General features: G+C 52.9%; 1 protein-coding gene across 4 annotated transcripts; it reads left to right on the top strand.

Annotated features, from left to right (window-relative positions):
- The first annotated feature begins 2388 nt into the window (after positions 1–2388).
- Kcnc4 (potassium voltage-gated channel subfamily C member 4) lies at positions 2389–23858 on the top strand. Of its 4 annotated transcripts, none has more exons than XM_008850360.2 (4): positions 2389–4301; positions 13335–14271; positions 16260–16463; positions 22714–23844. In XM_008850360.2, the coding sequence occupies exons 1-4, from the start codon at positions 3612–3614 to the stop codon at positions 22773–22775; spliced, it is 1893 nt and encodes a 630-aa protein (XP_008848582.1). In that variant the 5' UTR covers positions 2389–3611; the 3' UTR covers positions 22776–23844. The 4 variants fall into 4 exon arrangements, with proteins under 4 accessions (XP_008848582.1, XP_008848583.1, XP_008848581.1 ...); XM_008850361.1 differs by having other exon boundaries at positions 2840–4301; positions 22652–23858; XM_008850359.1 differs by lacking the exon at positions 22714–23844 and adding an exon at positions 18602–19196 and having other exon boundaries at positions 2840–4301.
- Positions 23859–24545: the final 687 nt, after the last annotated feature.

Below are 24545 nucleotides of genomic sequence, written 5' to 3'. Positions count from 1 at the left end.
GGGGACCAAGAGCAAGCAGTCCATTTCCGGCTTACCAAACAACCTGGAGCTGTGAGGATCAGGTCCTTAACTAGTCCCATCACCACCAGAGGGCAGCACCTGCCCACCACAGTAGGGCAGGGGGCCTGCCTCTCCTTCCTGGGTTGTGTGTTTTTGGAAGGGAATACCATGACTTCACACAGAGCTGATGGAGGTAAGCCCCATGATGCCAATTTAGCACACTTGTTCTCCAGAAAGGCTCAGGGAACAGGTTAGTACAGAGGCCTTCTCTAGAGGCTTCTGAACTGAGGCTGTAGCCCTCCTCCCTCTCCAGGAGCTGGCCAGGTGCCCTCCTCCTAACATATCTCTACCAAGATACCTGTTTTGCTCAACTCTTCCTAGGATTCCCTGGCTCACCCCCCCTCCCTCGCCTCCACCACCAAGCAAGGTTCTCCCTCCATCCCTTCATTCTCCTCAGGTGTCAGGTGTTCATCATCTGACCAGCATTACAGAATGGAGCACAGACTGGACAGAGGTTTCCCAGGGCTGTTTTATTCACAGATGTGTCTTCAGTGTCTAGAACAGCTTCTGGAAGGTTGTAGGTGTTCCATGATAGTAAAGGGATAAATGAAGCAAGTGTGCGATGCTGTGATATGTTTTCCCCTCACCTACACCAGCCCCATCAACTTCTTCCTTGTCTCTGCCCGAAGAATGGAAAATGAGGAGCGATTTCAAGGGGCTCTCCAGGACCCAGTCCAAACAGAACTTTATAGTCATCATTACTGTCAATTCTTTCATATCCTCTTGGTGGTTCTTCCTTCCTCACTCCTTCTCTGGCCAGTCCTGACTCTTCCTTCCCCAGCCCTGAGTCTTCTTTTCCCAATCGTATTTGGAATATTTCTTTTCACTGGAGCAAACTTCAAGCCAACTGAACTCTGGAATACAGACATCAGGTCTAAGGCGGGGAGGTGGACACAAAGAGGATGCCAGCAAATGTGCGCTTCTAACTACAGTCAGAATGCTGGTAACCACCTCCCCTGCATATTAGTACAGATCATCAAAATTCTTCGTCATTTTGTTTTTTTTTACCTCATTAATGATGAGATCTTTGCTTATAAAAATGCCTTCCATTTATGTTGGATTTTTACCTCTTTTGGAAGCACAGGAAAGCCCTAGTGTTTTTTTTTTGGTTTTTTTTTTCCAGTATGGTTAGGTGCTGCCTCATCCAGAAATCAGATGGTATCAGTAGTATCAGGTAAGATGCGTCAGTCACCCTGCATTTCTGTTTTAAAAATCTTTATACCAGAGTGCCTAAAGCAGAGAGGGAGGGGATAAGAGGGAGAGAGAAAGAATATTAATGATGTAGGAGTGTTTCTGGCTTAAAAAAAACAAATGAACCTGGAAATTGCTCTTGGGCTAAGGCGAGAGGAGTCCAGTTGGTGCCTGATATTTCAGAGATGGAAGCTTCTCAATCACATAGCCAATGGGTCTTCAGAGGCAGGCACTGTGGGTACTATCGAGATGAAAGCACAGTGCAATCAGGAGGAGCCCAGGGTCAGGGAGAAGAGACAGAACCACAGAAAAAGACAAACAGGAAAGAATGGGGCAGCAAGAGGACCGTGGAGTGTCAAAAGGCAGGATGGAGCACTTCCTATGTCCCCTCCAAGACAACAGCAAGCCAGAGCTGTAGCCTGATGATCTTCAGGGTCACCGTTCTACACCCCTAACACATTTCTCCACGGACAGCAGCAGGCTAAGAACTTCCCCCCACCTAAATCAGAAGCATTTCCCCACCAAAGGCCATGCTGTCCTCGTTCCATGCGCTGAGGTGACTGTGGCAGAGACCATAAACATCAAGGCCAAGGGCCTCCAAGGCACAGGATGGCGGGGGGGGGGGTAACCAAAAGGTTGTCAGAAGGACCCAACACTGTCTCTGGGGGAGGAGAGGGCAGTGTCTTCTTGGAGGCATCATCTCTGCACTCTCTTCAATCCTGGCCTCCCGTCAGCCGCAATGAAGCAGGGAAACCGCAACAATGCGACCGGCCTAACCGAGAGGGAGAAACAGGTTGGGTTCTGCAAGAAGAGGCTCAGAGAGGTTAAAGGTCAGGGGTCGAGCGCTCACGGGTGTCACCAGGGCTGCAGTGGGAGGAGCTGAGGACTCACAGGAGGCGGGGAGTGGGGCCGAGAGGGGATGGTGGCGGAGGCGCGCAGGGGCGGCGCGCTAGGCTGGGCACTGGCGGCGAGCAGGTTACGCGCCTTGGCTGAGCTGGGCTGCGGGGAGGAAGGCTGGGCTCCGCCGCCCGAGCTCCGCATCGCACCCAGTGGGTCGGGTGCCGCGCCCCGCCAACCCCGCCCCGCGGAGGGCGCACCCAGGCCAGGCGGGGCCTCTAGGAAAAGGCGCCAGTGGAGCGCCGCATACGCTGCCATCGCGGGAGGGAGACGCAGAGCCTTCGGAGCCCCTTTCCGCCGGCGCCCAAGCGTTCCCTCCCCTAGACCATCCCGCGCCCGCCCCTAGCCGCGAGCCAAGGCCGGCACCCCGCCCGGAGATGGGCAGACGCGTAGATGGCGCGGCTCCCGGCGCCGCCAGATCGGAGGAACCCGGCGCCGGGGCGCTGCGCTGAAGCTCCTATTCGGCGCGGCCCGGGAAGCCTGCAGGTGTCCTTGGCCACTCGGCCGCCGCCCGGGGCACTCCTCCGCCTCCACCCGGTGCCCTGCCCTCCGGAGCCGCCCCGCCCTCCAGGCTTAGCAGCGCGCAGGACGCCCCGTCTGAGCCCCCCCTCCCCCCGTCCCGGCGCGGCCCCCGCAGCGCGGCGCCCAGCCCAGCGCAGCTCCCTGCCACGGACGCAGGACCAGGGCTCGCTGCTGCGGGCGTGCTTGTTTTCCTGCTGCCGCCCGGTCCTGCGCAGCCCCGGCCCGCCGGTCCATCTCTCTCGGCTCGGCCCCGCCCGCCACCCTAACCCCGCGCTGGATTTATGAATGGGGGGAAGAGGCCACATGCGGCCGCCACCGCCTGGTGTTGACCGCACGCTGCCCGGGCCCGCAGAGCTCCGGCTATCGTGAGAGCGTCGGCCGGGCGTCCGCAGCCTCTCGGAGGACTTGTTGCTGCTGCACCGCCGCCGCCGCCCAGGGAAACCGGCCGCTCTCCCGCTCGGCGCGGTCTGGGAGCCGGAGGGTGGCTAGTGTGAGTGTGAGCGCGCGCGCACCGAGGACCCTCGCGGCGTCCGGGACTGTGCTCTTCTCGGTCTCTCAGGGGTTGGGGGGCGTGTCCCCGGCCCCGAGTGTCCGTGCATCATCCCCCCTTCTAACGGGAGGGCGTCCGTGTGTTAGCTCCTAATTCCCGGGACCCCCCGTTGGCATCTCCCGCTCTGGTCCCCACCTCCTCCCTCGCTGGCTCTGCCTCCCCAAATCCCAACCACCTGTGCACCCGAGAAACCCAACTCCTCCCGCTTGGCACCCCCGGGGGTTGGGGGGGAGGCAAGGGCAGGGCCCACGCCGCCGAAGGGGCCGCTGCCGCCTCCTGCCACCTCCTCCTCCTCCTGGTCTCCTCCCCCTCCCCGGTCTGACGCTGCCTCCTCTGGAAGGGTGTTTGGAGGGCAGCGGCCGCCCCAAGCCGGAGCCCCGCAGCGCTTCTTATGATCAGCTCGGTGTGTGTCTCCTCCTACCGCGGGCGCAAGTCGGGGAACAAGCCTCCGTCCAAAACATGTCTGAAGGAGGAGATGGCCAAGGGCGAGGCGTCGGAGAAGATCATCATCAACGTGGGTGGCACGCGACATGAGACCTACCGCAGCACCCTGCGCACCCTACCTGGCACCCGCCTCGCCTGGCTGGCCGATCCCGAAGGCGGGGGCCGGCCGGAGCCGGATGGCGGCGGTGCAGGCAGCAGCGGCAGCAGCGGCGGCGGGGGCTGTGAGTTCTTCTTCGACCGGCACCCGGGTGTCTTCGCCTACGTGCTCAACTACTACCGCACCGGCAAGCTGCACTGCCCCGCCGACGTGTGTGGGCCCCTCTTCGAGGAAGAGCTCACTTTTTGGGGCATCGACGAGACCGACGTGGAACCCTGCTGCTGGATGACCTACCGGCAGCACCGCGACGCCGAAGAGGCACTGGATATCTTCGAGAGCCCGGACGGGGGCGGCGGCGGCGGCGGCGGCGGCGCAGGGCCCAGCGACGACGTTGGCGATGATGAGCGGGAGCTGGCCTTGCAGCGCCTGGGCTCCCATGAAGGAGGCGCGGGTCCGGGCGCCGGGTCCGGGGGCTGCCGTGGGTGGCAGCCCCGAATGTGGGCGCTCTTCGAGGATCCCTACTCCTCTCGGGCAGCCAGGGTGAGTGGCGGTAGCCTGTCTCCCTATCTCCATCTCCAGGTGGTTCTTGAAGGTGGTGCTGATGGGTAGGGTCCAGGAGGAGTGGAAGGAGACCTACATACCTGGCAGATCATTCTGTCTGCCTCCCAACTCCCTCCAGGGGCTCTTGGGAATTACACCCCCCTCCCCCCGACTTTCTCTCCTGCACAGCCCATCAGGAGATTTCACACACTTGACTTACTACTTGAACCCAATCCCAGTTATCTGATCTGCTGCATGCCCCCCAGTGAGTGGGGTGCCCTCAGCGTGCCTTTTCTAGCTCTTTGGTCAGCACAGCTGCCTTCCACAGGGCTGTCTGTAGTCCTGGAGGGCTTGAATTCGGCTTCCTGCAGGAGTGGGACAGGTCCAAGAGTAGGAAATCCTGGTTTGTGTTAAACAATTCCATGCCATATCCTCTTTCCATCCTGCCAGCAGCTCTGTGTGCTGGCAGCTGTGCATTTCAGAGAGGGGGGACATGGGTTCCAGAATGCCTAGCTCCTAGAGACAGATCTGTCTAGAGCCCAGACCTCCTCTTCTGATTGAGGGCCAGTTCTTTAGACTGTCCCAAGGCCTGCACCCCTGTGTAGCCTGGCCTCTGCTGAGATGTGGTGGAGATTTAGACAGTAAGCCTTTGTTTTAGGCCCTTCAGGCTCCCAGGGCAGTGGCCAGCCACAGGCTTCCTAGTGATGATACCAGATTGCTGTTCCTTTTCTTCCTGCTGCAGCACAAAGTGACTTCCCAGAAAGCCCTGGTTCAGGTTACGATGGAAATGGGTGTATGGGGGAAGGGGGAATCAGGTTGATTTAGGTAAGACCTAGTCTCTGCTCTGAAGGTAGGAGGGGTTTCCTTGAAGGTAAGAGGGGTGATAGAGACTCATTCACTCACCACATTATGCTTGAGCAGCTAAAACCCTGAAGGAGCCTTTAGATTCTTTAAAAATAGAAAAGCCTGAAGGCCAGTGTCTGATCTCATGGCCCTAGCTTTAAGCCTGGCTGGGGTCTTTCTGGGAGATAGGGAAGAGCAGTATGATTTGCTATGTCTGGGGTCTGCTTCTGGAAGCTGAAGCTGAGCTGATTGGTACCTTTGGTATCCCAAGGTGTCATGTTAATGAGCCTAAGAGCCTTGCTTTCCTGCTCTCCACCTCTCCTTAACATCCCATGGGCTGGTCCTCATCCTAGTCATGGGAAGGCAAGGGGTTGAGGAATGCAGTTGAGTGAGGGCTTAGGCTGCCAAGCCAGGGTAGTGAGTCACCTGCAAGGAAGACAGAGGAGGAGAGGGGCTCTCAGGGGCTATAGCATGCCAGGTAGCCACTGGAAGGCAGGTTTTCCAAACTCCTGCCCTTCCCTACCCAGATGCTTTGGTTTCGTGCTTTGCAGCCCTGTGACCATCTAAGAAGGTGAGGGCACGGTGATGCCTCTGGCCAATGAGCCTCTTGCTGTGAGCTCATTAACCCTGCTGGCATTGGTCCTTAGTTTGTCTAACTAGGAAAGAGAGATAGACATAAGTTATTGAGACCCTTTTAGAGTTGGAGGTGTAGAGAAGAGGTAAAAAGGGGACAAACCAGTGAGGCAGTTATGAGAGGAGGTGGTTTGAGGGAGCTAGGCCCTATTTCTGAGCATTCTGGGGTCTCTGGGGACTTTTGACCTGCTTGGTGTCTTTCCTATGGGATCACAAGGGGCCCTACTATCAATGAGTTTTCCTCTTCAACTCACTGAAGAATGGCCCAGTGAAAGGCCTTTGCAATGAAACTCAGATCCTGGCCTCTTGGAGGCCTACAGGGACCCCAAATGCATTACCCTTTTAAAACATGGATCATATCAACCCAGGCATTCCAGTTGTGGTTTGTAATGTGGGGCAGGGCAGGACTAATTCTCCCATTTAATCAGGGAAGGAAGCAGGATTCAGAGATGTTATGTGACTTTCTAAAGACACTTAAGTAATAGCAGAGCCAGCAAGCCACCCTTCATTTCTAGCCTTTACGTTGTTGGTTACAGATGTGAAGAGCTCTGGCACATACACCAAAAGATTTTCCTACAGCTAAGGAAAACAGGCAAAGGCAAATCTTTAGCTACTCCTGGGAATACATAATTTAAAAAATTGGTAACAGCTCTTCCTTGAGCATCTTGTGCAGGCACTTTACTGTGAAGACTTTACATTAATCTCTACTCTTCCTAATGAACCTAAAACAAGACTGCTACGGGCTGGGTGTGGTGGCACACACCTTTAATCCCAGCACGTGGGAGGCAGAGGCAGGCAGATCTCTGTGAGTTTGAGGCCAGCCTGGTCTACATAGTGAGTTCCAGGTCAGCTGGGACTACAGGGAGACCCTGTCTCAAAAAGACCGAAAAACAAAACAAAACTAACAAACAAACAAACAAAAAAACAAGACTGCTATGCCCACTTAGCAGATTGAAGTTGGGAACAAGTAAACCACTGTCTTGAGATCACAGCATTAGTGGCAGGGCTTTGAATTAAAGCTTCCTGATGCCCAAGCCAGTGCTCCTGTGATTACTGCTTTCTTTTCTCACTGAATGAGGCTGTTTGCAGGATGGAGAGGTGGGTAGTTTCTTGTCCCAACCTGCTTAGTAGCCAGAGGTTCTCTACCTCCTGTGAAGAACATTGGAAACCCAGGAGCGGATGAGGACATCAGACAGGGACACTTGCCCTATTACTCCTTAAGACCCAAGGGCCCAGTGCTAGCTATATCAGGAATTCTAGAGCTGCACTTACTTCCTGCATTGACCTCAAGCAGGTAGACCTGTCCTCACAGGAGCCCTGTACCTCTGGGAATGTATGCATACCTTCCCACTCAGTCACCACTTCCCTGGGTTTGCAGCACCAGGAAAGACTTCAGATATTACCTAAGAGGGTACATGAGGGCAGAGGAGTTGTGCTCTGCCTTGAGGCATCTCTTCCTATACAGCAGTCCAGTCATTTGACTAGTGCCTTGTGACAGGAGCAAAACAGACACAAACGGAAAGTGAACTGAGCTGATTAGGAGAGCCTGTTGCCTAGCTACTGGCCTGGCCTTCAGCTGGCCCATTCAGGAAGACTTGTAGTAGGGATGATCACCCTTGCTCCATTCACTGTGGGCAGGCTGCTACTGCAGTCTGGTTCATGGCCTGAGCTGGGGGCAGGCCGGTTCTGTTCTCACCTTCCCGTGGTCTGTTCCACTGGGACAGAGTTGGGGCTCCCTGAGATCATTTCACAGCTTGAAAGGGACCTGGAGGGGCTTGGCAGTACTCAGAGCTATAGAATTCTGCTGCCTTCTTTTGTTTTCTGAGAGCAGATTAGAAGCCTAGCAAATGGGACCCCTGGCTACTCTGCTTCCTTACTCTGATCTCCAGAGGTTCCAAGCTAAGCTGGATTTACTCAGCTATCAGCTGTGTGAATGGTCATGGCCCTTTTCTTCTGGCTAAATTGGTTCCTGGGTGGATTTTTTTTTCCCCTACCATGTTTCCCTTTTGAGTAGAGGAGGTAACCACAGGTTCCCCCGAAGAGCAGCTAGAGCTGAAAGGCTCCATTTCTCAGGTATCTTCTGTGTGTTAGGTGCTTGATCTGGACTTTGTTTCTGCTATCTCGTCTGGCCCCAGAAAGGCAGGAATTATTAGCCTCAATGAACAGATAAGAATACTGAGGCACAGGGAGACTTGCCCCAGACAGCACAGCTGGTAGAACTAGAACTCAAAGCTAGGCACATGGGTCCACATATGTATGTGTCCTGCCTCTGCCTCCCATGCCTCGGGTCCAGAATGGGTCTCTGGCTTCCCAAGGGCTTGGAGATAGCCCTCCCTGGAGAGAAGACTCTTTGTTCTCCTATCTCTTCCTTCCCTTCTCCTCACTCCTAGAATAGTAGGTAGAGTAGTGGCACTGAGGGACATTGGGTGACAAATAACAACGGTAATATTAGAAGGATTGCGATAGGTGTTTTGGTGGTCAGGAAAAATGAAGTTCACTAAGCAAAAGAGGGTGTGATGAGTCCTACTTCTCATGGGCTGGGACTTCTGGGTGGAAATAGAAGTTGAGCCAAGTGGGCCTTGTAGGGTAATGACTTAGCTCTTTGAAATAATGTTTAAAAGGAGGTAAGTCATAAATACATACATAGATATATATAAATTTTCAGTGTGGGTGGCACTCAGCTATGTGGAGTCAGGCACAGGGGATTGGCCAGGAAAGACAGGTCTGCATGGGACATGAAGGAATGCACTTGAGCACATAGGAGCTCAGCTCTTGAACAGTTACCTGGGCTGGACTAAATCCCCTCTGGTATGGGATGAAAGGACCCTGGGCAGCTCCTGAGAGGCACCTAGTGCTGGCCCAGTAGAGGGCAAGTACAAGTGAGGGTCAGCTCTAGTTATTGAAACCAAAGATGCTAGCTCAGGCTGAGAGGAGCCACAGTGAAGTTTGTTAGAAGGGAAGAGTAGGAGTGTCCCTCAGCTGGGATCTGGGCCTTGATGCATGTCTCACTTAGGATCCAGAGGCAGCTCATAGGTTACCTTCCTTGGCAGGTCTTATTCCTTCCTGTCTCTTGGCCCCAGGGTACCCCACACCCTTTCCAGCACTGCCTTCTCAGTAGGATCTGTCTTCACCAGGAGGCTCAACCCCACCCCCCAGATTTTCCTTTGCAAGTGTCTGACTGTGTTCTCAATTTTCTTTTCTCCTACACGGCTTCCTTAATATAGGTTTTTGGGTATGAGTCTCTTTATGTTTATCTGTCCATCTGTCTCCCTGGCCCTCCTTCCTTGGGCTCCCCTTCCCAGCCCCCAGTGATTGTATTTGGGTTCCCTTGATTGGTGTCTGTCACCTTGCCCCTCACCCAGCCTGTGCCAGATTCCAGACACTCCAGGCTCTCTGCTGAGTTTCACAAATGTTATTTCTTTTAGTTCTTAAAACAGCCCTATAAAGTAGGTTCTGTTCTCACCCTCCTCTAACACTGTGGCCTCAGGGCCTTTGCACTGCCTCTTCCTGCTGCCTCTGGAACTCAGCTTCTCCTGTTACTCCCTTAGTTCTTTAGGTCTCTATTCAGATGCCACCTTGTCATGGTGGTCTGACCTGACTATCCCATTTGAATTTGTTCTCCTACCTTATAATCCACGTCTCCTTTTTCTGTTTTTCACCATTAACACTCATGTCATTGGACATGATGTATAATCTACTTGTTTAATTGTGAGCAGTTTCCTTTCACTAAGATTTGAAGTTCAAGAAGCAGGAGTGTGGGTTTCTTCTGCTGTTCCCAGCATGGAGGCACATAATAGATGCTCTGGTTTCTGTTTTGTAAGTAAAGAAACCCACCTTGAACCCAGAAGTGTGTGACCTTTCATTTGTTCAAGGACAGTAGAAGGGTAGGAAAAGCTGATAATTGGGCTGATAGTTTTAACTGGGCCTTCAGAGATGGACAAGTCCCTTGCAGACCATAAGTGGCCAGCATATGTGTGAGGGGCCTCACTGGAGCCAGGAGCTGAAAGCAGTGCTGGTCTGACAGGCTGGAGCCTCCTGTCCAGGGTGCTGAGGCCCCACTGCCTCCTCAGGCAGCAGGAGAGGGGCAGAGCTACTTCACACCAGTGGTTTTTCTGGTTGGGCAGTTTTGATTTCCAGTAGAATCCACAGCCCGTGTCCTCATGCCAGGGAGAAAGCAGACAGCTTCAGCCATAGAAATCAGGACAAGCCACTTCTCCTGGCCCTCAAGTTGCTTTATCTGGAAAAGAAGGACTTGACCTGTACAAACCCCCAAGGATTCTATGCTCTGTTGCTTTTAGATGTAGGGGTCACTCGAAGACTCCCCAAGCCTTAGTTTGGTCACCATTTTATGCAATACTTACCAGATACTAGGCATTTGCTGTGTTGAAGCTCACTTATTCTGCAGTGACACTATGGGGTGGGTACTTGTACTAGCCCAGCCTACAAAGATGGAACAACAGCATAGAAAGTACCACTTGCCTGATTGACCCAAGGAGACACCTATCCCAGCTGGTGCTACCAGCCCTGGGCTCTTTAGCTCTGCTTTGCCCTCAGGCAGGCAATGTCTGCCTGAGGAGAGGGAGGCCCAGGTTCAACTGCCAACCCTATAGAACTGCCCATGGGGGCTGAGGCTCCAGCACACGCTGGGACCCCTTACGGATGCCATTGCTACAGCTACTTTCTCCTGGGTTCCTTTTTGTCCTGGAAAGTCCTCAGTCAAAGGCCTTGTGGGAAACAAAACAGTATCCCTTCCTCCAGGATGAGACCTAGGGAAAAGCACTAGTTATCCAGGTCAACCACTTAGGAACACTCATTTGGGAGTAATGTAGAGAAGAGAAACACTAAGTCACTGTAGGCCCTAAAGGGGAACCTGTAACCTTATGGTAATATGTGAGACAGTTCAATGGTTTGTCTTTTTTTTCTTTTTTTCGGTCTTTTTGAGACAGGGTCTCCCTGTAGCCCCAGCTGTCCTGGGACTCACTATGTAGACCAGACTGGCCTTGAACTCACAGAGATCCACCTGCCACTGCCTCCCAAATCCTGGGATTAAAAGTGGGTGCCGCCACACCCAGCAGTTCAATGTTTTTTTTAAAAAAGAAAAACCAAACAGTGAAGACAACAGAAGTCCAGTTGTTTCCTCCCCCAGAGGGTGGTCTGGGCCTGTCTGGGGTGGTGGCAGCAGAGGCAGGCAGCCGAAACAGTGACTGGGGCAGCGCACCACTTCTCTGCCTCTGCTCCCTGTGCTCAACCCCTTGGCAGCTCTTCCTGAACTTGTTTTTCCACATCACTAATTAACCTCACACTCAGGCTCCCAGGTGGGCAGAGTCTGCTAACGGTCCCTCAGAGAGTGCTTGGGCTTCCATGCCTCCTGGCAAAACTGGGACATGCTGTCCCTTCTCCTCACTCCTGTTCCTTCTGCTTCTTGGAGCACAGGGTGAAGCCAGAAGCCTAGCTTCCCAACATCAGCATGGTCACAGGCGGGTGGTCTTACCAGCTCATCCCTGATGGCCTGCAGGCTGGAGCCACTTACCTATGCCCAGTCAGTCTGTGTTGTCTTGGCAGCCCCTTATCTCAGGGGAATAAAAGTGAGGTGATCAAAGGCACTTGAAATCTACCTTCCCAGGGAGAAGTAGGCAGGGAGGTGCTCTAGGCAAAGCTGTAGTTAGGAAAGTGTTTGTGCTCTTTCTTCCCAACCTGCTCCTATATTGTTCTTTCTGACCAATCCATCCAAGCTTAATTGTAAGGGAAGTAGCATCATATGGTGTGATGAATCTGTCCTGAGCAAAGGTACGTATCCTCAAGTGAAGGAACAGGCACAGGGAACTGGAAGGACAGGCTCAGTTATCAGAGTCTGGTTTCCTGGGCTTGGGAAGTGACTGCCTAAGGAGTAGTAAAGATTGTGGTATGAAGGGAGTATACAGATTATATGATTATTGATTCACACCTAGTTCTTACCCTTCTAGGCAGTGTGACCTGAGGTAGGCATGTAACCTCTCTGATCCTCAGTTCCTCCTGTTTAAAATGGGTTTGAGGTTTGCCTTCCAGAAAACCAGGATGATCGAAGGCAGTGCACTTACAGGGTACCTAACAGTGCTAGGAACAGAATAGACAACCTGTGAGTTTTGTGCCCAAAGTTCCTTCATATGACTTTCCTCTATTCCAGAGGCCCTGGGGCACAGTTTCTTGCCTGTTTTTTCCAGACCCCCTATGTTTTCTATTGGTATTTTGCAGGGATAAGAACAAGTTGCTTCTTTCTTCCAGTGTAGGTATTCTAGGAGGAAAAGCTCAGGCAGGCAGATCTGAGTGCTCACCGGATAGGGGCAAGGCCAGGTAGAAGCAAGCAGGTGGCATGGGGTTGCCACATGTTGTATGGCTCTGGACCTCCCTAACCTACCTGTGTAGGTGCAATCCTTTGCCCAGAGTGGAAGCCCAGCCACATTCAGCAAGCAGGACCAATAGCAGCAGGAATGAGAGGCTGGCCTCTGGCAATGGGTGCCCTGACAGTGCTGAAAGGCACAGCGTGAATAACAGATGAAGGCTCTGTAACTGATGTTGTTACACATGGCTTTCATCTCCATTCATAATGACTGGACACTTAGCTTGGCCATTCATCTGCCAAGTACTGCTGTCCTCATTCTAACTAAGGTCCCATAGCTATTGGATCAACCACCACCACTCTGATCCTAATGGGTACAGTTCATTTCACTTTGGGGCTCACTGTACCAGGAAGCATCAGGTTTGCAGGAAGAGTAATAATGAATTGTTCTGAGCAGGCCTCCCTGTCTCCTGTCATAGCCCATGCTGTGTCTTCCTGTATTTTCTCTCTAGGGAGTGGCTGGGTCTAGGCAGTGGGTAGAGACACCTAGGTGGGTCATGGAGAGGGGTCATCTTAGTATGGTGAACTGGAAGAGATTATTCTTTGACAGTCCTTGCCTCTGGACATCCCTTAAAGCAACAGACCACTACCTTGAGTGTATATCAGGATTACCTGGAAGGTTACTAAAGTATATTGTTGGGTTGTGTCCCCTTGGCATTTCTCATCCAATAGGTTTGGGTAAAGCCCAGATTTGCATTTCTAACCTGTTTCCAGGTGCCTGATGCTTCCAGTCTAGGCCCTCATTTCTAGAACTTGTTTACTCCAGCTGTGGTGTGTAGACCACACCTCACCTGGGAGCTTGTAAGAAAAGCGGGATTAGAGACCCTTAACTCTAAACCTAAACCTCTTGAGTCAACCACATTGGGAGAGATTTTGCTGGTTTGTCTACCCATCAAAATTTGAGAAGCCTTAAAGCATGAATGGGGAGAGCTGTGGTAGCCAGGTAGTTATGATACCCTGACTTTAGTTCCAGTCAAGAGCAGTCTCTGTATTCTGGGCATGCTGGTAAAGATTAGGAAGCATTGCCCTAGGACACCGATCCTCTCCTGACTCTACCTTAACCACACATCTTGACCAGCACTGACACTTGTATACCCATGTTTTATGAGCAGAGATCCCTGTCCCCAATGAGATCAATTATTGCTGTCTTGATGGCCACTCCCTATTCTCCTGATCTACAGGTGGTAGCCTTTGCCTCTCTCTTCTTCATCCTGGTCTCCATCACCACCTTCTGCCTGGAGACCCACGAGGCCTTTAACATTGACCGTAATGTGACAGAGATCCACCGTGTAGGGAATATCACCAGCGTGCGCTTCCGGCGGGAAGTAGAAACAGAGCCCATTCTGACCTACATTGAGGGTGTGTGTGTGCTATGGTTCACTCTGGAGTTCCTGGTCCGCATTGTGTGCTGCCCCGATACCCTGGACTTTGTCAAGAACCTGCTCAACATCATCGACTTTGTGGCCATCCTGCCCTTCTACCTTGAGGTGGGACTGAGTGGCCTGTCATCCAAGGCAGCCCGAGATGTGTTGGGTTTCCTGCGTGTGGTGCGCTTCGTGCGCATCCTGCGGATCTTCAAGCTCACACGCCACTTCGTGGGGCTGCGTGTCCTGGGCCACACGCTTCGTGCCAGCACCAATGAGTTCCTGCTGCTTATCATCTTCCTGGCCCTGGGCGTGCTCATCTTCGCCACCATGATCTACTATGCCGAGCGCATCGGAGCCAGGCCATCAGACCCACGGGGCAATGATCACACTGACTTCAAGAACATCCCCATTGGCTTCTGGTGGGCTGTGGTCACCATGACGACACTCGGCTATGGGGACATGTACCCTAAGACATGGTCAGGGATGCTGGTGGGGGCACTATGTGCGCTGGCTGGTGTGCTGACCATTGCCATGCCTGTGCCTGTCATTGTCAACAACTTCGGCATGTACTACTCCCTAGCTATGGCCAAGCAGAAGCTGCCCAAGAAGCGAAAGAAGCATGTACCACGGCCAGCCCAGCTTGAGTCACCCATTTACTGCAAGTCCGAGGAGACATCGCCCCGGGACAGCACCTACAGTGATACCAGCCCCCCTGCCCGGGAAGAGGGTATGGTTGAAAGGAAACGGGCAGGTGAGTAAGGCATAAGCAGGGGATCCCTTTTCTTCACTGGCCAAGGGAGATCCCTAGGGAACCTCAGCCCTTGAGAGAGATTTGGGGCCATGCTATATTGTGCCAGCTTCACTGTGTACAAGATGTGCCTCTTAAGGGGGAAAATATTGTGACCAACTGTCTGTCCTCCGGTTTAATGAGCTTGATGAGCATCAGGGTTTATGGTGTGAGTTTTCCCTACCATGTAGGCTCATGGCAGTGCCTGGGACGGACTGTATGTTAGAAGTCCTGGTTTCTAGTCCCTTCTTGGGTCCTGTGTTGCATCCCCTGAGGTCAATCTCTTCCCCTCTGGGCATAACATATCAATGGGAATGACATATCAATACCTTATCCTCAAGATTCTGATGAGACCCAAATGAGTGGTGGATATGTAGCACTTTGAGAAGTCAGAACCAATTTTCCAATGCTGGCACTGGCATGATTAGCCAGAGAGTGGGGCAGCTGTTCCTCCAAGGTGCATCAACATGTGAGTCACTTCTTTCCCAATGTTCACGTCTGGTGTCTCTTGGCCTAATAGATGTGATAACGTAACAGCAGTGGGAGGCTGCCTTCTGTTCAGTGCAAGCTAGAGTGAGTCCTGGATTCAGAGTTTGACATAGATAGAAGGGAACCAAGGAGGAAGTGGTCCAGGGTCTTGGGAAAGGGAGAAAATGGGAGAAGCTGGTGTCTGCATCCTGGAAGGGGCAGACCTGGGCATCAAATTCTGCCCTTCTCTCCATGGAAGGGCCATTCAAGAAAGCTCACCTGCTCTGGGCCAGGAAACACTAGAAGAAAATCAGTTCAGTTCCCAGCATTGTATGGCTAGGGCAGAGGACGGGAAAAGTACCATCTGATTCAATGGGCATGGCTCTCAGGGATGGTGGGAGACCTGGTCTGGAGAGCTACTGGATGTCAGGCCACTGGGACTGGGCTGGGCTGGGCTGGGGCACTGAGACAGTAGCTCCTAGTTAAGAATGAGAATGAAGTGAAATTAGTCCTCAAGGGAGGTGCCTGAGTTGGGACACTTACCTGTGCATGGCCTCTTGCATGTGCTCATCACACATGGTAGGGCCACTTGTTCTCCAGGATCATCAGAGGCCTGGATCTTCCTTGATAATGACACAATAGACTAGCACCCCTCAGACTTCCTTCTGTTCTCCATCAGAATGGTACCCCTTCCTGATCCCTGCCAGGAATCTCAGCTGTGCTTTGAGGCCCATTCGGGACTCAAAGAAGATCCTTAGGTTCAAATGCAGAGGGCCTTAGGCAGGCATGGTAGTACATGGTACTGAGGCTATTATCCTACCCGGACACCCTGAGGGTTTGCATGGCCAGTGTCAGAGCCACTGTCTTCAGACCAGGTATGCCCACCAAACACACATCTGGGAGCCAGTGTCAGCTATTCTGCTGCCTGACAGAAGCAAGGTGTCCCCACAGAAGAGGGATGAATTAGAGCCTCATCTCTATAGTGTCTTCCCAGACACAAGAGAGCCCTGCAAGGGAGGGCCCCAAGTCCTTTAGCACTGGCTTGGGCGCCTGACAAACAAAATTACTGCCTTTAGTGGTTCAGGGAGAAAACTGGAGACAGCACTGAGTACATCTGGCACTCATGATGCCACCCATCATCCCTACCATCCAGGCATTCTCTGAGGAATGCATACTCATCCAAGAGCCAACCTGAGCCAGTCCCAAGGAAGAAACAGTCTGTGCCTGCCTGGACTGATCCCATGGGGCATCCTCAGCAGGCCCATTTGGGAAGTCCTGCTATAGAGTATCTGTACTATGCTCCAGTCCCCAAGGGAAGGCTCTAGGCCTTCCTAGACTGAGAGAAAAGCCTTCAGACTAAGCACAGACATCCTGCCTCAGCCTCTGCCTAGCTCCCTAGATTCTGGGATCTGAGAGACCCCAGGTGACTCCCTCAGGAAGGTGCCAGCAACCATCTCAGCCTCCTTTTTCTCTGTCCCCTCTAGACTCTAAGCAGAATGGTGATGCTAATGCGGTGCTCTCCGATGAGGAGGGAGCTGGCCTCACCCAGCCCTTGGCCTCTGCCCCTACCCCAGAGGAGCGTCGGGCCCTGAGACGCTCAGGCACACGAGACAGAAACAAGAAGGCAGCTGCCTGCTTCCTGCTCAGTGCTGGGGACTATGCCTGTGCCGATGGCAGTGTCCGGAAAGGTATGGCTCCCCGGGCTGGGCAGGTGGGGAGCCCCCAGAGAGCTGAGTCTCCCCAGCCCTCCCCACAGAGCTTGAAATCTCCCCCTCCACTGAGCCCATGGCCACCATCTCCTCTGCCTTGGATACGCCCCCGATTTTAGAATGGGTAACCTGAACTATCAGCATCTGGATTAGAAAGGCCTCTAGCATCCCCTAAGAGTCTGTGGAGCCTCTCCCCTGAAGGTACCCACAGGGAAGAGTAATGCTAGGATGAGGGAACATTTTATTCCCTTCCCTGCCCTGGTCCTGCTCTGTCTTCAGGCCTAGCTCATAGGGTCATATCCAGCCACTCCCAAGGCTTCCCCAAGGAAGCAGTCTCAGAGATGCCTGGCCCCAGGTTCAGAGAGCCAGTACAGGCCCTGTCTCTCCAATCCTTCACTGGCAGCCTGGAGCCCAGGGTAGACTGACCCATATCTGTAAGCTCCTGGGGAGGTGACAATCCTGGAGCAGAACTGTAGGTGGACAGAGAGGGTCTTTCCTTCCTGTTGAGGAAGGCTGGAATTCCATTACCAGGCCTCTAACCCATGACAGGGACAGGGCAGAAGTTGAGCTGTGGAGCTAGGGATTCAGACCTTAAAGGGGAAAGGGAAGCAGAAGCAGTTAGGGGTAACAAATGCCAGTGGTGGCTAAGAACCAGGGGTCTCGTTACCAAAACTTATTCCTCCCTGTTTCTGATTACATTTGTCCTTGCCTGTCCCTGTGACTTAACCTCTCCAAACATCCTGCCTATTTCCAGGATAGACTGTACCTCTCCCTAAACAAAGATTATCAAGTTCTCTGACCGCTGTTTAACTATTCAGGTGTCCCACTGTCCCAAACAAACTCCAGACTAAGGCTTATTTGAATGAGACAAGGACAGTGGCTGCTACACAAATAGCCTGTGATGCTTTTGGTCCCTAAAATTGTCCCCTGGCTTCCCAAGCCAGGCAGACTCCTGGGGTGCTTTCCTATGTGATTCCTAGGCCACCCTGATTCTGCAAGACCAAGAAAAGTGGACACCCAGATTTGCCGGCCATATGTCTTACTGAGTAGCAGCAACAGGAACAGTAGTCTGGCACCTGGAAGAAGATGGCCCAGAAGCCCCAGCCAAATGGGTGTAGGTAGAAAGTGCTCAGAGCTCATATATCTTCATCTGTCACTCTTGTGCCCAAATCCTCAGGGTCTGGACATGTCCTTCTCTCCTGCTTCCCACCCCAAGCGTGCAGTGGTCCCACTGCATCCTCTTTCATGCCCAGAGCCTTGCTCAGGCTGAAGCCTGCTAAGCAACAGCATAAAATGTGTTCCCTTACCCCTGTGGAGGACTTGAGCAGACAGAGCTAAGGGATAAGCACTCCTGCTTCCCTCCCTGTGCTATGAGGTGTAGTGGACTTAGAGCTGTGGAAGAGACTGTGAGGGTGCAAGTTAAAAGGCCTTGGGAGCATCTGCACCTTGATGTACGTGCATCAAGTAGAGAAGTCTGCGGCCCACTACCCTGCCTTTCTGGGGTGCCTGTGGGGCCTGTCTGCTCTATTTTCAAGATGCCTCCACACTGCTTCTTGGCAACAAGAATGCAGCTCAGCCAATTAGAGTGACCTTCGAGAGGAAACAGGTGGGTTGCTGGGAAACAGGCCCTGTTAAGCAAATGTGGCAATTAACATCACCACACTCCCAGTGAATACTTGACAACTTTCCCCACGCCATACTGTACTCAGTTACACCTAGGACCAGGAGAAGGTGAGTTCAGGCCTGCTCCAGCTACTAAACTGACCTGTAGCTGCCCATGTGTCAGAATGTCAGTGCCCCAGGAGGAGGGCGGCAGGTACTCACTGTGGCTTCTTAGAGTAGAGAAGGTAGGTCCTGAGCTACCAAGGAGCTGGAGGGGAACCTAGACCTGAGAATAGGATAGGACACAGGTCAGCTGGGTGTGGGCCCTAGAGCCTGCCCTCAGGAGTCCAGGAAACAGGCCAGGCAGAGTTAAGAAGTCTCTCCCAGTAGGAGAGATGCCTTTATCCCAGCCCAGGGCCACCCATCCTGCAGTCTCCTGAAGTAGCATGGATTCCATGAAGCTGCCATGGAGAGGAGCCACACCCCTCTGACCCATGTGCCTTTTCTTCACCAAGGCTGTGAAAAGTCCCGGAGTCTAAACAACATAGCCGGAGCGGCTGGAACCGGTCTGGGGCTGTCTCCACTGGCATCGCGGTACAGCTCACCTTACCCTCCAAGAAAGCTCTTGCTCTCACATCCTTTCCACCCCCTCACTAGCCCTCCTCCACCTGGCCACACAGGTCCTTAGGTACACCCATGGCCTTCCTCAGCTCTGGGTACTGGGACACACATCCAGGCAGGCACACTCAACATGCCATCGCAGCCCCTATGCCTCTTCAGGCTTGAAAGAACAGAAGGGAACTGCAGTCAGGATGGAGAATCCAAGCCCCTGAACCTGCACCTGGCTCCCCCAATGTTCAGCCATGGAACTGAATGCAAGGGAAGACTATTCACAGAGCTCCACTCTCTTACCCAGTCTCCTGGGCCATAGGTGCTGGCATGCTCAGAACCTGTGTATTTGGGCTCTGTCTCCAGCTCAGGGTCCCACAAGCCAGGGGGTAGTACGTGGTGCCTCAGGGACCAAACAGCCTTCTCGATGAGGCATGCCTATATTCATGTTTTTAACCATAGCAATTTCATTTGCATTCCTTGTGACCTTTAATCAGTAGCCCAACAACCTATCTGTCTGTCTGTCTGTCCATCCAGAGGTACCAGCAGATAACAAGGCTGTCACATGGGGTATCTCTGCTGTTGTAGAAGAGATTTGACTCCCTGGAATAGCAGTGCCTGTGGTCAGAGCTGCCCTGCGAGCAGGGACCTGGTGTTTTCCAGCTGTAGCCTAGGACGCAGGTGGTGGTTCCTAGAGTCTAAGCGCCAGGCTTGGTGCAAACCCTGGGCAGGATGCCTAGGCTCAGGGAGGCCCTCCTCCCCAAGGCCTGTGCCCAGATTCAAGGGGTGACACCCAGTGGCCCGCCCAGCATCCCATCTGTACCCCATGCTGCAGCATCTCTATCCAAACTGCCTTCTCTGCTTCCGCGACAGTTTGCTCCCTCTCCTGCTCCCTCAGATTCCTAGCCCTGCCTCTGAGTCACCTGCCACTCCCACTCTGCTCTGTATTCCTGCCAGAACCAGAGACTCATCTAATTTCTATAATTAAGTGTATTCATTTACCTAACGAGCCCAGGAGCACAACAGGTTTGTGAGTCATTGGGCAAGCAGGGGTACACCTTGCGAAAGGGCAGCCGAGGGGAAGTAAGGAGACAGAAAGCCATCATGTCCACACCTGGACCAGCCACTCCCAGGGATGCCCACTCCTGCCACTCGCTCCACCTACCCCCATAAACCCCTTCCTCATCCCAAGACTGAGGAACTAAGGCCTCAGAAAGACATTTTCTGTTTCACCTGATGAGAATTCGACCTGACAGCACCTGGCAATTTTTAGAGTCAGATTATGCAACTTTGAAAGGGAGTGACTAAGGAAGGTCCATATCTGCTCCCTACATGGTGGTAAAGAGACTGGCAAGACAGCTTTAGGGACCTGATGGGAAATCTTGGGGACAGTCCAAAAAGTGGCCCAGGTAGAAAGATCAAATTGTTCTAAGGTGCAGAAAGCCTGTGGTAGGAGCATCTGTCAGCACTGAGCAAACATTCCATGACTTCTGGAAAGATCTGTTCAGAGCAGGTCCTGGGGCATCCAGCTCTACTGTGCTCTATAGGCCTGTCTGCCACTTGCTCTTAAAATGAAGTGACTTGTGAGAGCTGAAATGAAAGGATATAGGAAAATGGCAGGATGAGGAAGCCTGTGGGGCAGGGAGATGTGGTGACCCCTCCCCTCAGCTGAGTCTGAGCTCAGCTTACTCATGGAAGGTTCAGCCCCACCCAGCAGGGCTTCTGGCACCAGGAGACTTGGGTCTGACAGAGACATGATGAGCCAGGTGTCCAGTTTAACATGGGTACCACAGCTATTTTCTCTGACTTGCTGTTCTGGTTCGGGGAGCTGAGGCAGCTATTTCTGTGACAGCCCTCAAGTTGTCAGGAGCCCAAGTTTCCACGGCACCCACCGCCTCCTCCCCTCTTCCCTCCTACGGGGATGGGCACACTCACAACACCCCTGTAGGGGGTACAGATGTCCCTGGGCGACACAGTGCAGCAGTGCCAGGCTGAAGCCCCTAGAGCCTTGTGGGAATGGGCTCCTAATACTCCACCGCCCACACCTCCTGGCTTCATAGGAGAGGGATGGGCATCTGATGGGAGAGCTAGACGAGTGGTATATTCCACTGCCCCCCCAACCAGGTATCTCTTTAGGAGACCTTTGAGTCTGCTCGGGGCCCTGAATCCACCATTTACAGAGGCTCCATATACACCGGTCTCTGATCCAAGATACAGCTGCCTGCATAAGCCTTAGGCCCATCCAGACCTTAGACATCCTTCCTTAGGAGAATGGTCCCTCCCACCCAGAAGCTGTACCTGTTGCTTTGGGTTTTAGAAACCTGGTCCTATAGCTGGGTACTGCCCCTTCCTAAAAAGCAAGTAAGAATTCCTGGCCTTCCTGTCTGTACCAGGACTGCTAACAACCCCAGATGTAGCTTCACATCCAAGTTCCCTGAGACAAGTGGCTGTGAGGTGCCACTAGAGGGAAGGGGATTGTTCAGCCTACATCTAGGCCAACAGGAAGCAGAGGAGATGCTGAGTACTGGCAGAGGCTCTGAGAAGCACCTATGGGCCAGGACTGCCCTTCAGAGAGTGCCTGAGAGAGCAGGACCTCCCTGCCCTGCCAGTCTCCTTCTGAAGCCCCTGCTCTATCCTTGGTGTGTCATCTAGGTATATTCCAGAATGAGAATTCTAGGAAGAACCTTCCCAACTCTCAGAGGCTCCCAAGGATGGAGAGTCCATGGAAGCCTTTGACAAAGCCTCCCAAGACCATTCTCTCCCCAGCACATCTTAGCATCTAGTGGCCTATAGGGAGCTTAGAGCCATTCCCTTTTCCCTAGTGAGTGGAAACCAATGACTGGCTATTGCTAAAGGTTCACAGACAGGTCAGTTTTAGGAATACAGGGCAAACAGTAGCTCTGTTTTGTTCTCAGAAATGGGGCTATGAAGAGCCTTAGGCTTCTGTGGTTTCCTCTTAGATTAGTTCTCAGAGGCCCAAAACATTGCATGGCTAAGGGGCAGTATTTAAGGAGATGGTTGGGGTCACAGCTTTAAGAAGATGGAAACAGGTCACTCTCAGATAAGCGCATGCATATCAGAAAAAAATACTTCCTTTGACATGACAAGGAACCCCAGAGTACAGGCTGTGAGGCCTGGATGGCAAACCCCATTATCTTGAACAGAAAACCCAATAGCTTCAGGAGTTGACCTGAAGGGGCCAAATCTCCCACCACGCTATTGGCCCAGTCTTCCTAAGCTGTCTGGCCAGTGTTGCTACTGGGAAACTGGGAAAGAAAAGACTCAAGCTTCAGACATCTCAAGCTGAGGGTGTGGTGCCATTATATAAGGGCTCTCTGAGGGCTTGGGTTTCTCCATAAGATACTGTGTACCAGCCTGCTCTCCTGGCTGTGTGCCCCTCCATCTGCCAGGACTCTTCCTGTCACACTAAGGTCAGGTGCTGAATATAACATGGCTCCACAGTCTAGACTAGAGCCTTCTTCACTGGCTTCTTAGGGCAGAGGGATAGTCCATGGTGGTAAGGACAGATAGAGCTATTTGATGGAGAGCACAAATTGAGTAGGGAACAGCTGGAGTGATGAGCAACAGTCTACCCTAGGAGTTTTCCCCACTGCCCCTCTGATAGACTGTATAGAGTTAGCTGTAGTCCCTTTTTCTGCTGCATTAGAACTCTGAAGAGCTAAGAGGTAGTAGTTCCTGGAACTGGTTACCTGAGCTGCAGTATCACCTGGGTCCCCTTAGCCTGGAGGTGGGTTGGCAGAGAGGAGATAAAAGGCTGGTCCCACTCCCTGTCCCACCCCAATTCTTCCTTGCCTCTTAGCCCTAGGCTCCCTGTGCCTTCCAGCTCTGCTCTCAGCCCGTTCCTTAGCCCACAGCCTGTGGGTCAACAGCTGGCTTCCTTCTAATATCTCACTCTTTGTTTTTCCCTTTCTTTTGCTGAACTCTTTGCCCCCCAGAAGGCAATGTTGAACCGAAAGCGTGCGTCCCAGTGTCTCACACCTGTGCTCTTTAAACACAGAGACCTGCCAAGACGCCCTCTTGTCCAACTATGCCCACGCTGAAGTCCTCACCCTCTCTTAAAGCGGCACCAACGTGAGAGAGACAGGCAGACAGACAGAAAGCCAGAGGCTTAGGGAAACTCTGGAACCCAGGCACGAATCTTTTGCTGGGAAAGACTGATATCCATGTTTGCACAGGACTGGTGGAGAAATCTCCCATGTGACCCTCGGTGCCCAGAGCCATCTGGGTCTAATATTCTGTTCTACTGTACATTGAAGAGACATATATGCACATATAGTATCTATATTCATACATACTATACTCTTCTGTGTAGTGCACGTGCTACTGGTGGTCTGTCTTCTCTGTTAGGCTATGTCTCCCAAGCCCTTTCCCCAACCTGTTTCTCCTCCCCTCCCCTCTTCACGGATTGTATCTTCTGACTATATGTGTGGAATGTTCCAGGAAAAGTATACCTGGGATCTGCCCCTCCAGTTGGGCAGTCCCCAGCTACTCTCTCTCAGGGGTGTTTCCCCTGCCAGCAGGTGGCCTGTTGAAGTCTATTGAAGGCAAGACTGTCCTCCAGGGTCACTGCTTCACTAGCCCAACCCCACCCCAGATTGGGGTTCTACCTCCCACCTCACCCCAGTTTGTGGGGGACTTTCAGGGGCTCTTCTGCAGCCTCTGTCACTCCTTCCAGCACTCCTATCTATGTCCTTGACAGAGGGGGTCATTTTGTCCTTTTCATTTTTGATCTTCTGTGTGTGTCTCCTTCATCCATTTGTTTTTGAAGATGCTGCTGGGCAGACGGGCAGGGAAGGGGGTCTGTTTGCCCATTTGGCTCAGGGGTCTGAGAAGGGGATGCCATGGGCGAGAGGAGACAAGTTGCAATACTGTACTTCCTGGCCAGTGGCCAGAGGACGCGTGCAATAGTGGAGGCCAGGTGACCCCTTCAGCCTTGGCCTCTGCCCCTCCCTCAGCCCTCCCTACCTACTCTCTTCCCTCCCTGCCACCCCCCTCTGGTGTTGGTCAGTCCTTTTCTAAAGCTGTCCCCTTGTCTGTGTCTGAGGCGCCTAGGCCGGGCCTGCTGCCCTGTCTGCATGTCCTCAACTGTCATGCTGTGCTCGAGCACCAATAAAGACATCAGAGTGTCCTGCTGTTCCTCTGTGTGATCATCTTCCTCGCCTCTTTTTTCTGCCTGTGGGTCTGTGGGGAACTCCCTGAACTTTGACCAAGCTACCACCTGCGTCTGAGAAATGCAAGCACACCCAAGCCTGATCATATGCCCATCTGGTCCCCTTAATGTGGCCCAACCCCCGCATTCACAGCTAGCAGTGAATAGATTGACAAAAGTGATCTGTCCAAGACAACAAAGAGGATCACCCTGAACCCCCACCTCCAGGCAGTATCCTGATCCCCGCTGCTGCCATCTGAACCCCATAACATGGAAGAAGTCTTCCTTGTTTAGGGAAGTCCACCGTGTGCCTGCTTGTTTGTGCGGGAGGGCCTCCCTCACCCCAAAGCTGCACCAGTTCTAAGTGGGCCAAGACCCTAGGGAGGCCAGCTGTTGCGATGACTGCATGGCTGATGGACTGAGGCCGACTCAGAACTGGTGGCACGACCAGGGGCCTCTTGAGGATGGAAAATGAACACACCTGGGCCACATGGGATGGGGAAATAGAAAGTGCTAGTCAGGTACTACTGGTGATCCTCACTCCTTTCACATAGGAGTATACACAAGGCTGGCTTTATGGATATACACTCCCAACTCCTTGCAGTCGCTAAGAAGGGCCCCCGTACTGGGTTCAGGACTCAACTGTCCCTGGTGGTGGAATTGATAATTGTTGGGGAGAT

Source organism: Nannospalax galili, unplaced genomic scaffold (genome assembly GCF_000622305.1).
Source record: "Nannospalax galili isolate Female #2095 unplaced genomic scaffold, S.galili_v1.0 scaffold5, whole genome shotgun sequence".
In the NCBI taxonomy this organism is placed as follows: Eukaryota; Metazoa; Chordata; class Mammalia; order Rodentia; family Spalacidae; genus Nannospalax; species Nannospalax galili.
Note: the sequence above shows the minus strand (reverse complement) of the source record. Positions and strands in the feature narration are given on the sequence as shown.

Bases quoted from the DNA above. Each gene is read 5' to 3' on its own strand.
- Kcnc4 (XM_008850358.1), top strand. From the start codon at position 3,612: ATGATCAGCTCGGTGTGTGTCTCCTCCTACCGCGGGCGCAAGTCGGGG. The intron at 4,302-13,334 runs GTGAGTGGCGGT...CCTGATCTACAG, and splicing joins ACTCCTCTCGGGCAGCCAGG to GTGGTAGCCTTTGCCTCTCT. The intron at 14,272-16,259 runs GTGAGTAAGGCA...TGTCCCCTCTAG, and splicing joins GGTTGAAAGGAAACGGGCAG to ACTCTAAGCAGAATGGTGAT.